At 37.3% G+C, this 12,791-nt stretch overlaps 1 protein-coding gene across 1 annotated transcript; it reads right to left on the bottom strand.

Annotated features, from left to right (window-relative positions):
- Positions 1 to 1,537: 1,537 nt before the first annotated feature.
- On the bottom strand, positions 1,538 to 10,920 carry LOC106667442 (piwi-like protein Siwi). Its single transcript, XM_014395397.2, has 17 exons — positions 10,816 to 10,920; positions 9,312 to 9,432; positions 7,401 to 7,458; positions 7,206 to 7,340; positions 6,935 to 7,146; positions 6,344 to 6,529; positions 6,108 to 6,278; positions 5,893 to 6,048; positions 3,496 to 3,638; positions 3,328 to 3,436; positions 2,945 to 3,237; positions 2,602 to 2,884; positions 2,373 to 2,541; positions 2,188 to 2,312; positions 1,978 to 2,123; positions 1,771 to 1,918; positions 1,538 to 1,715 (listed from the first exon to the last, which is right to left on the bottom strand). Exons 2-17 carry the CDS (start codon positions 9,402 to 9,404, stop codon positions 1,599 to 1,601), a joined length of 2,544 nt encoding a protein of 847 aa, XP_014250883.1. The 5' UTR covers positions 9,405 to 9,432; positions 10,816 to 10,920; the 3' UTR covers positions 1,538 to 1,598.
- Positions 10,921 to 12,791: the final 1,871 nt, after the last annotated feature.

Here is a 12,791-nt window from a genome sequence, read left to right as displayed (position 1 = left end):
ATTGTTGTTCCTTGTTCTTTAGTTCAGTTCAATTGAGTGGATCATTTTATTTAAGGGTGTAGTAGGTCATTGATGATGATGATGATGAATTAATAGAAAGCAGGGTTTGGTTATCCCCAAGCTCTGCAGCCTAGATTATTATACCTATCCTAGTCCTTTAGTTATCCTCAGTTGAGTGGATCATTTTATTTAAGTGTAGTAGGTCATTGATGATGATGATGATTTAATAGGAAGCAGGGTTTGGTTATCCCCAAGCTCTGCAGCCTAGATTGTTATACTTATCCTAGTTCTTTAGTTAACCTCATTGAGTGGATCATTTTATTTAAGAGTGTAGTAGGTCATTGACGATGATGAATTGATAGGAAGTTCGATTATCCCCCAGCTTTGCAGCCTAGATTATCGTTCTGCTTCTTGTTCTTTAGTTCAGTTTAATTGAGTGGATCATTTTATTTAAGTGTAGTAGGTCATTGATAATGATGATGATTTAATAGGAAGCATGGTTTGTTATTCCCCAAACACTAGGTCTGGATTTTTGTACTTTACCTAGTTCTTTAGTTAACTTCAATTGTGTCCTTCTTTTTGGTTGTAGTTCATTGATGATAATGAATTGATAAGATGCAGGGTTTCATAATACCCAAGCACTGCAGCCTAGATTATTGTATTTTTCCTCGTTCCTTGGTTCAGTTCAATCAATTCAATCCTTCTTTTAAGAATATAGTAGGTCATTGATGATGAATCGATAGGAAGCAAGGTGTGGTATTCCCAAAGTTCTGTAGCACGGATTATTGCACTTTTCCTAGTTTTTTTTAGTTCAGTTCAATTGAGTCGACCCATCTTTTAAAACGTCATGTCATTGATGCACCAACTGGTTTGCGTGCAATTTATAGATATACAGCCCAGTCAACCGTCAACCAAATGAAACTGTACTGCTGAGGTTGTTTTTGAAAAAAAAAATCCCATTTGTACATTGTTTGGATTTAAATCTGAGACTGAACCAGTTACTGACCTTACAGTGATGAGCCTCGTGTCAACTTAACCGTTGTCACTACCAACAACTGTAGTGAGTGACTGAGAGAAAAAGTGACACAGAGATAGATTAAAAAAAACGAGAGCAGGAGAGGAAGTGAATGTGGAGAGTAAGGGACTATATATAAGAAGAAAATTGACAGAACCGACTGCTACGACATAACGTTTTACACTAACTCCATAATAAAAAGAAAAAAATAAAAGAAATGAGCAAAACAGGTTTCCGTGAGCTGTGTTAACAAGAAACACAAGTCAGTACAGACTCAGTGTCATTACCAGAGGATCTGCTGTGTACGACATCCAGAGGAGGATAAGGATAAGTGTTTAATATTTTGAATAAAGGAAAAAGCAAGCTTCAAAAATTTTGATTAAATTTTCACGAAACTTTTTACATTTCTTTTTAAATAAAATATTTTTAAAAAAACTAATATTTTATATAATATAAATAGTACATTTCTTTGAAAACAAGTTATAAATTCAAAAAATAAAATAAAATAAAAAACTATCAACCAAGTTTAAAAATGTATAAAATTGAACTGTGAAACTTAAAAGTCCATCGAAAGAAAGAAAATTTACAAGAAATACAAGAGATCTTCCAGTCCGACGTTGGGCGACCTGTGGAGCGACTGACCGACTAGAAAGGCAAGCTTGTGTGCATACTGGCACTGAGCGGGTACTCTGACGGTACCCTAAGGGAAGAAAAATCATTAAATTTTTTCCTGGAGTATTTTTTTTTTTACTTACACTCCAGTTGAAATACAAATGAGTCATTTTGTAAGTGAGTCTCTGCATCCTGTCCGGGCTGAGCTGGCTCGAATCGTCAATGACGTTGTATGCTGTCGGGCTGACTGTTCCCTGCCTCACGGATTGTGAAACCAAGAAGAAATCGTACCTTTTGACAAAAAAAAATTTATTATATATTTATTTATTTTTGAAGGGGGTTGATGTTACTTTTCAGGGCTGGTGATACAATCGTCGATGACTGTCCCTGGAGGTGGATTTTTGTTCTGGTGAAATATTCTTGTGTTCAAACGCTTTGTGACGATAATGAAAGCCATTTTCGGCAAGGCTCCGTTGTACAGTGCCATGAGTTTTTCCTTCATTTCATTCAAAAAAATAAATTAATTATTTTAAATAATTTTTAGAAACGTTTCGAATTACTTTTATAATCTGGACTTCGTGGGAAAAGACAAAAGGGATTTGCCCCTCACCAACACCATCTCTGTATATCATAACGTAAGCCGGGAGTTTGCCGTCGTTGTACTGCCGATATTTGACCATGGCCTCTGTAAACAAAAATGAATTAATTTAAAAAAAAAAAAATTAAATTCGTTCGGATTACTCACTGACTAAATTTATGGACAGGTCGTTTGATAATTCCTCGCCGCTCGTGTGGGGCGTCGCCGTTGAATAATATCTCGATAGAGTGCTGTTCAACGATGCCACCATTGCACCGTACGATCGACCTTTATTCATTGTGTCGTGACAGACGTCATACCCAACAACCATCAAACCCTTTAAAAAAAATTGATCAAATTTATAAAAGAATTATTTTAAAAATGACTCGATACGAACCAACAACGGTATGTTCACGGACCAAGGTGTCCCGCCGATTTTACAGTTGATTTGTACAGCGATTTTAGTCGCTATAGACATGACGCCTTTTGACGTTAAATTCTTCGCGACGACAACTTGCGTTGGGACGGCCCTGTCGACGCAGCACTTCTTCTTAATGGCACTGTACCTGTCGGCCCTGTTGTTCGGCACAATGCACATTATAAGCTGCGGATTCTTCTGCGATATCAGCTGATCAAGTGCATCTATGTAAGTGCCGCATCGATCGTCATGTAACTCCCTCCTGAAAAATTAATATATATAATAAAAACAATAAATTTATTTAAAAAAAAAAAAAAACTACATTAAAGGTTGTGGGATTGTGAATCTCAATGATATGGCCGATTTGGTCAGAGAGGCTAGGAAACTGTGAACGTCAGCCTTGGCCCTCGCAACATAACATATCGCCCAGTTTTTCAAATTGCCCATTACGAGCATCGGGTGGTTTCTCATCGACTTGGTCCAGTCCGCTTCTTTACCGGCTGCCAGCTGCGATCCGGATCCGTATGTTATCGTCTCCTGCGGAATGATACGGCCTTGGAACTTGACGAGTTCCGGAGCCAATTTCATATTCCAACACGTCAAGTCATCCTGGACCTTAAAAAATAAAATGTAATATGCTTAATTTGCACAAAATAAATAAAATAAAATATATAAACAAATAAAAATAAAAGAAAATTTTAATACGTTTTTGTTTATTCGTAATCTGTTGCTGAAGCTGTTCAGCTTATCTATTCTTGACTGTGGTTGGACCCTCGTGTGTTCTGCAAGCGCCCTCATCAATTGGAAATTTGATCTAAAAAATATTTTTCATAGACAACATTTGAAAAAGAAGAAAAACAAAATTGATCAAACCTCATGTCGTCTGTCAATCCTGTCAGCTTGCATAGTTCGGGGACGAGGTAGATGATCTCTGTCATACCAGCACGGATTTCCCTCGGCTTCGCTTTCGACACCAGCATCGGCTGGTCTCTCGCACGGATTCTCAATTCGTATCTCTGCACATATAAAAACTAGCATTGAAAAATACACACATTTTTATAAAAGTTCAGAAAACACTTAACCTATTAAAATACATATATGTCAAAAATCAGTTTCTTTTATTGTAATTTATTCAATATTTTACTCCTCTTTTTCACTCCTTTTTAAGCAGAAGGTATATTAAACAAAACATTGACAAAAGAAATTTTCAAAAATTCGTATAGTTTGAGCTGGTCTTGGTCTTTCGTATGACTCACTCACTCTCTCTCTTTCCACACTCTCCTTTTTTTTTCTCTCTCATTCACTCACTGCCTCTCTTTAATTCTTTCACTGTCCATCTTTCTTACCCACTACCTTACTTTGACTCACTTATTCTCTCTCTCTCTCACATTCACAAACTCTCACCCACTACCTCATTCTATTACTAACTCTTCTCACTTACTCAAGTAGTTTTTTCTTTCATTCACAAACTCACATCCACTGCCTCATTCACTTACTCTTCACTTTCTCTCTCTCGTTCCCTCACCATGCACAAACACTCACTCATATGCTCACTCATGCACTACCTTTCTCTGATTCACTCACTCTCTCATTCTATCTCGCTCTCTGATTCACTTACTCAATGCTTCTCTTTAATTTGCTCACACTTCATCTCTCTCACCCACTACATCACTCTGATTCATTCACAAACTCTCTTCCACTGCCTAACTCGCTTATTTTCTCTCTCATTCACAAACTCTCCACTACTATCTCATCCCTTACTATCTCTTCTCACTTACTCATGTAGTTTTTCTCTTTCATTCACAAACTCTCACCCCATTACCTCGTTCTATTACTATATCTTCTCACTTTTTCTTTTCATTCACAAACTCTCACTCACTATCACATTTACTTACTGTTTATTTCTTACTCACTCACTTTCTCTTTTCATTCACAAACTCTCACACACTACCTCATTCACTTACTATCTCTTTCTCTCCCACTCACTTTCATTCACAAACTTTCACCCACTACCTAACTCACTTTCTTTCTCCCTCATTCACAAACTCTCCCCTACTACCTCATTCTATTACTATCTCTTCTCTAACTTACTTTCATTTACGAACTCTCAGCCACCACCTCATTCCCTTAACATCTCTTACATTCTCTCTCTCATTTGCTCACTCACTCACGCACTACCTCCCTCCTCTCGTTCCCTTGCTCTTAATCTCTCACCCACTACCTCATTTCCTTATCTCTTCTCACTTTCTCTCTCTAATTAACTCATACACAACCTCTCTCACACTCTACCTCCCTCGCATTCACTCACTCTCTCTTTCCACACTCCTATTTTCTCTTGCTCTCTCATTCACTCACTCACTACCTATCTTCAATTCGCTCACCCTCCATCTCTCTCACCCACTATCGTTTCTCATTCTCTCTCTTGCTTTCTTTCATTCATTCACACACAACCTCTCTCTCATTTGCTCTCTCATGCACTACCACTCTCATTCGCTCTCAATCTCTCTACCTCAATCACTATCTCCTCTCACTTTCTCATTCACTCAAGTTCCTCTCTCTTATTCACTCATTACCTTTCTCTCACTGACAATCTCTCACCCATTTACTATCTCGCTTGCTCATTAACTAGTTCCCCTACCTTTTTATAATTCTAAGAGAAAACAGTACTGTACTAAATTTGTACACATGAAAGATAAAAGTTCAGTTCATTTCAGACCCTCTCTCACGTTAAGTGTAAGAAAGGCCAAAGTTTAACTTTGCACGATTAAAACAGTCAATCAATCACTCACACTTTCTTTTCTCTCACATACAACTTATTCACCCTCACTCTCTGTCCTCCTATGGAACAATTATGTACCATCCATTTCCTTTGAAATACCGAGTTCTTGTATTTTTTCCGGTTTGGAATACTGGAATGTTAGGAGTACCCAAGTTCGGATTCGCGAAAGAGCACTGTAATAAAAGCTTGAATGATTTTCAGATAAAATTATTTTTATAAAAGGTTTTTTAATCTTTTTTAAAAAATTTAAGCCTGATTTTCCCAACATTTTCCAATTTCTATTACATTTTCTTTCCATATTTACAAAAGAATTTACAGTGGTAAGGTTTCTTCAGGGACACTGCCATCTTTTTACCATTTTAGTAACTTTTGTCATTAGTAAAATCAGTTGTGTTCACAAAAGTTCAGTAGCGGCAGAATCACGTGTATTGCATTTTTTGTTTTTGTTTTTAGATTAAAAATCGATTAACGGTACAGAATTCAACAAATACCTTCATGTAATATTCGATGTAAGAGCATTCTTCGTTGTTCCTCAGTTTGAATTTTGAATCCGGCCTTGTATCAAAATCAATATCGTCAACTCTGTATGTACGATTGTTGTACTCAGTGAGGACTACAGAGCCGATGACTGCGGCTTCAAACAACGCCTGAAAAAAAAAATCCAAAAATGTATGACAGGAACTTTAAACAAAAATTTTTTTTTCACCTTCCATTCTTGCTTATTTCGGTTCATGCATTCGTACATCAAATCCAACGCCGTCTCTTTGCGCATGACCTTGTGAGTTATCTCGACACACATTAGTATATTCTGTTCATGCTGTCGTATCGACGTGACATAACCGGGCCAGAGTTCCATCTTGTAATCTCTGATTTCAACCTGGGTGTGGAAAAAGGGTGAATTTTTTTTTTCTTTATACGTATAAATTTCACGACAGGGCTCACCTTCGCTGATGCGTCGAAGAAATTCCGCCCGACTATCTGCAAGTTGAGATTGTCCAAGCACTTCCTCATGAGTATGTTGAAGAGTTGTATGTAATGAGGATCGCCCATGACAAGGTCGCCGGCTTTTTTGACTAGAATTCTTATTTTCGCCTGGTCGCTGTCACGTTTCGAATATAATTCCAACGGCTGAAATAAAAATCACGTCATAAACCTATAGAAATATAAAATTAATGGTGGATGTCAGTTTGAGAGTCGTGAACTCATGCTGAACCATGGTCTGTCTTCACTCGCAGGTGGACTAAACGCATTGCTACATCTTCAGTGAGGATGGAGGCAGACCTGATACTGACTCAGTGCCGGTTCAGTGGTTGGTCTGTGAGTCCGTACACAGAGTGAACTGGCACTGACTCACTAGGTCGATCTACCCTGTTTAAAAAAAACACAGTTCCTCACTGAAGATGACAAAGCTCACGATTGCGAGTTAAACCTGTTGATCGAATCGAAATGCTCGTCTTTATGTTTTTTATAATTGTATTATCGCTAGACCATTTGTTACCGGACAGGGAAATTATTTCATAAAAATTCTTTTACTTCGGGTTGTAATCGGTGAGAAACAAACAGAACTGTCCCGTCGAATATGTATCCGCCTAGAATTTCCTTGTGTACGCGCAGCAGCGCTTTACGCATCTGGGTCCTGTCTTCCTCCGGCGCGAAGTCCACCCTGTACTGATACAGCGACCAATCTGTGTGGGTTAGAAGGGCGAAAAAATTCGCCGTGAGGTCAACCGGGTCGCCAGAACATCCTGTAAAAAATCAATTTGATATAACGGAGGGGACGAAAATATCGAATCAAAATGCGAACCTTTTTTGTTCATCAGCCCGACTGGTTTTGTATTGATCGTGTCGAGGCTCAGCGGTTTCCGACCGCGAAAATTACCCCTAGATGGAGCTGGACTAGACAACTGCCCCGTATTTGGACCATCACCCGACCCAAAACCTTAAATATCAAAACATGTAGTTTGTCTGAATAAAATAAATAAATAAATTAATTAATTACTTGATATTGACATCGAATCTAAATCTCTTGCGATGCACATCTGCCTTGATTTCCCACCCTGTATGTAAAAAATATATATATAAAAAATAAAGTAACTCATGATTATAATCGTAGAAGAAATCAAGCCAAAAATAATTTTTAACTGTTTAAGGCTAGGTTTTGACTCGAGCGTTTAGAGAGAAAAAAGAAGACAGTGAGTCATCCAGAGTTGCAATTATTGAACACAATTTTTCAAAACTGACTCGTACGGTCATCTAGACCACTACCGACTCGGTTACAAAACTGACATGTTGCTACAACTATGGACTGACTGACTCGGTTTTTCTCTCTACGTAGACTCGTGTTTTCTCAGGTTTCTCTTTATAAACAGTGGTCAAAACCACTGCGTCATATGCCCAAAAGGCAAAAAAACAAACCATCATCTTCAAATTTTTGGCTTGACGTTCAAGCTGAAAAAAACCCCTAGAAAATTACATGAATCAATTACTCAAGATTGCGGTACCGCTGTTAGCCAGACAGCTCATAGACCCGCGGTCATGGGTTGGATTCCCACCATATTAATAATTACATATCTGGGAGGAGGAAATCTAATTTCAGAACACCTCAATGTTCTGTCATTGCACCCTTGCTTTTAGATATCGCTAAATCGCTAAATGTCAAAAGAAAAAGAAGTTTAAACATTGAATTCATTATTAATTTTTGATAAAAGTGCCACCTCTCTTAATGGACAATTTTTTCCATTCCCTGCCGAAATACAATAGAATTTCTATACATTTTAAACCCTTCCTTACAACTCCCAGAGTAATCAATCTCCCCTCTATAATGGACTTTTTTTAACAATTATTTCAGAAAGGTTGGCTCATTGTAATCCTTTACTGAGAAATAACAAAAATAGTTCTGTTTAAATTTCGTATTTTGAAATTCTGCATAATTTTCATCTTTTTCTAAGTGCTACTTTCCCCCCCCCCCAAGTTCCTTTCAATATTCTGTGATCATTTGAACATATCTTGGTACACTTTTTCTTTATTTGTTTCCTACTTTTTTCTAAAAACTACTTTTTGTCCTTATACGTTCTGTTTTCTTCTTCAAAAGCTTCTCATTCATGGAGGAACTAAAATTTCTTGCATTTCAAACACTGTTGACTCTGGTTAAAATTAACAGCACCTGGTCCAATTTCCCAAATGAGCATTAAAACACCTCAATAACGGGGGGGGGGGGTTATTATAACAAAAACACTTATTTCTTGTGTGTTCTTTATAGAGAAGTTTCACTGTAGACAAACCATCTTTTGCACGTGAAAAAACGTTAGTATTTATGAAACATGTGTTTACGCCATTTTCAGTTTAGTTTTCAAGTCTTGCCTCTGACAAATTAGCTCCCGACTACAAAAATCGTTCAATTTACGTTCCTAGTATCATCTAAAATTTTGCCAATAAACCGTCGCTTTCTACATGAATTTATCACTTTTTAAACATGATTTCTCCCTTGTTCAGTCTGCTACTTTTCAACAATTTGCCTCCTTTCGCGAATTGCTCATGAGAAAAGTACTCACGCTCTGGGTTTGGACCTTGAAGGTATGCAGGGTTTGATTAAATTTTACGCCGAAGGGCAGGGTGCATTTTAGTCAGCCCTCAGGACGAGCAGGGCAGGAATTGAAGCAGTCAGTCAGGTCTTTATTTTGATTTTCGTTGTTCTTTTGAATTTTTTTATCTTAGTTTTGCGACAAACCAACACGCAAACATATTTGGCCCTCCGGGCCGGATTAATGGACTCCTTAAAAAGCTAGTTGGTTGGTAAAATAAACAATAAAAATATTACAAATGCACTAATTTAAATACATAATTTTAAAAAAATCAATCTTTACTCCCTGAAAGCAAACCATGCCAAATAAATCAGAAGAAAAAATCTTACTCGACTTATTCCATCGCCGCGCCCCAGGCCGGTGTCTGACGGCCTGCAACGTCCCCTTGATCTGCCACGCATCGCCCTTCTGTTTTCCTCCATCTCCTTAGGCCTTGATGAACAACTTTTTCTATATATGTAACAAAAATAAATAAATAAAAATACGAGAAATATAACTTAATGCTTAATAATTTATTATAGGTTATTACGAATCAAAATTAATAATTTCAATATTCACAATAATCTCCTTATACAGACAAAAATTACAATTATTTTCTGCTCTGAATGGAATAATTCTTGATGTTTTATATAATATATACAGGGTGGTTCTATATGAGATGCTTAAAAAAATATCGATAGTAGACTATAAGTAGATTTTTCATCGGAAACGGGCTCAGTTTGAGAACCTATGTATATTGTCTAAAGTCCAGTCACCTGCTGGTCTGTTTCAGTCCAACCGATATTCGTTTCGCTGGCAAAAAACTTACAAAACTTAAAAAGAACTCAAGAAGAAGAACCACTTGAGCTATCGTGGCTTCGTTCCACTTGGACACCAACTGTACCATCGAATTTTCGCTCTTTTTTGCCATTTTTTTAAATGTCGTGTAATCAAGATTCGATTTTCACCGACTTAAGTGGCCACATTTGAAAAAATGGCAAAAAGAGGTCAAGTTCAAAAGGTTGTAGATCGAGACAGGGAGTTGGCGTCCGACTGGATCAAAGTCACGATAGCTCAAGTGGTTAGAGCAGCGGCGTATTGAGCCGAATCCTGCTCGTGACACTTTTTCATCTCAAATGTATTTTTATAAAACAGAAAATAATCCTGATTTCAATCTGGATGAATAAACAAATTCAACTGTTAAGCTTTCGACTTATTTTAAGGGTCGTCATCAAGGCAAAATCATCTCAAATACGCCTAAAAACTGACACCATTTAAATTATTAATAATTTCCTTGGCAATTTTGTGTTCGAATCTTTTTCACCTTTTAAAAAATCAAAAATTGTGCGTATTTAAGATCGTTTTGCCCTGATGACGACGCAAAAAATAGGTCGAAAGCTTGGTAGTAACAGGTGAATGTGTTCATTCGTCCAGACCGAAATTTTTTTTTTTTTTTTTCGAGGATTGACATAAAACTAAATCATTAATTTTTCATTTATGATGAATTTTTAAAAATTTATTAATTGAAACGTGTCATAAAATAAAATGCGTTTTAGATATAACGAGGTTAAGTATTTCCAGACGACTCGACTGAGCCCCAAAAAACTGCAATAATTAATACAATAAATACATAAAAAAGCTAAAACTAGTTAGTTATAATTAAAAAAAATTATGAATTGAAAAAATTTGTATATATTTATTTAAGTCCGTTCGAGACAGTTAATCAGGGCCATGAGGCGGCCGCCATTGCGTACAGACGCGGGTCTCTTCATTGAAATAGCCGGATAAAACAATTAGTCAACAATCAAACGCGAAAATTAAATATCAAGCACTAGCGAAATTTGACGGGTTTACCAAAATAAAGTCCGAGGATGATGCTCGAAGGTCTTGTCGACAAGGAAAAAAAAATGGAGAAGCAGCGTGCAGAAATCCGGCCAGTGGAAAATCGACCGTTGGACGGCGTTGCAAGTGGTCAATTCGGCCTACTTGATTTTTTCCCCCACCTAAACCACTTTCTAGGATTGATTTTTATACAAGTACAATATTTTGTATTTAAACTATTGACCTTTTCTTTAAAAAAAAAAAAGAAGAAGAAAAAGCACTATATTTTGCTTATATTTTCCCTGAGTGACTCGATTACATTATAGACGACAATAACATAGACCATAGTGGTCGACCCTAGTGGAAAAATGTAGAGCCAACAAGCTCAGAGAATTTAATTTAAATTAAAAAAAATAGAAACCCAGATTCAAAATTATTTTCATAAGGCAGAAACCTTGATTTCTAGTAAAACTAGCAACAGTAGGAAGACCATAAAACGACCCAAACTACATCGACAAAATTTGTTCTCAGTATTAGAAATATCGAACACTTTTTCACTCACGAACACTGGATCAGGGTATGGCGTTGAAGAAAAAAAGCAAATTCAGTTGTTACTGCGAAGCTTTCGACATATTTTAAAGATCATCATCAGGGCAGATATGTATTTATTTCCTCATGTTTGACAGAACTCACAGAGTTAAAGCTTCAAGTTCTATCTCAATTTAAACTGGTGTATCCGAGGCTCTATTTCCTGAGCGGAGTGACCAACCGAGCTACGCCAGGGGATGCCCGCAAGGGGGTGTATGCTCACCTCTACTGAGGACGATGGTAGATGAACTCCTACGAATCCTGGAAGATTTTATTGCCTACGCTAAAGCCTTTATTCTCCTTAGAGCAATTTTTTTTTTCCGCTTTCCTTAGGCTCAGTCTGCTTATCACCTTCAATTTGATTATTATTCTTGCATTAAATACCATTATGATCTTAAAACCGTCGTATTTCTTCCTATATTAATGTCTTCAGTAACCTTAACATTCTAAGGACTTATAAACTTACAATTTTAATATATATCCACCCTCTATGTGCACAATATCCGCGGAGAAAATAGAAGTGATTTTAACTTTATTTTACAGTAGGAAATCAGCAGGTCTTGGCAATATTCCTTTTATTCTTGTCGCTAATCGTATATCTTTTCAAATCTGATGATAAATCCAGTGTATGTAATTATAAACCCATTTCCATCCAATCCATTTTTTTCAAAATTTGAATCTTTGGTTTGCAAAAAGGTAAAAAATGATCTCATAAAGATTATTGTCGGTTTCAATCAATTTTGGCTCTCTGGGTAGTTTCAGTCAAATATGGATTCCATGTGAGCCACTGGTCTAGTGTGAGCCCTAGATATTTGACCTCTTTGGAAAATGGAATCAGGGTCATGTTTAGACTCCCTATTGTCCCCTCTTCCTTGTTAATGGAATCATTATGGTTTTGTGGGGGGTTAATATATAGCTCTTCCCTTTTGCACCACCTGACAACCAAATTGAGGGCTCGTTGTATACCAATGTCTGCGTGGTGGCCCTTTAGCCTAGACAGGAAAATCCTTCTTGTTCCAGCATTTGTAGGAATTCGCCTACCATCGTCCACAGTAGAGGTGAGAGAACACCCCCTTGCAGGCAACCCCTGGCTTAGCCCGGTTGGTCGCTCCGCCCAGGGAAATAGAGCTTCGGGGTACACCATTTTAAATTGAGATAGAACTTGAAACTTTAACTCTTTGAGTTCTGTCAAACATGAGGAAATAAAGACATATTTTCCCTGATGATTACCTTTAAAACAGGTGGAAAACGAACAGAGACAGCAGTAACAACTGAATTAGCTTTCTTCTTCAAGACCTGTGTTGGAGAGGGGGGGTGCTCGTCTTTCTTGCACAGCCACCCCTCCGTTTCAACAATGCTGGTCACCATCGCTGGAGAAAAAGGGAGAAAAGGAAAGTGATAAAGAATATAGAAACGAAACG

This window comes from Cimex lectularius, unplaced genomic scaffold, assembly GCF_000648675.2.
Source record: "Cimex lectularius strain Harlan isolate CLEC.00 unplaced genomic scaffold, Clec_2.1 scaffold10, whole genome shotgun sequence".
NCBI lineage: Eukaryota > Metazoa > Arthropoda > Insecta > Hemiptera > Cimicidae > Cimex > Cimex lectularius.
Note: the sequence above shows the minus strand (reverse complement) of the source record. Positions and strands in the feature narration are given on the sequence as shown.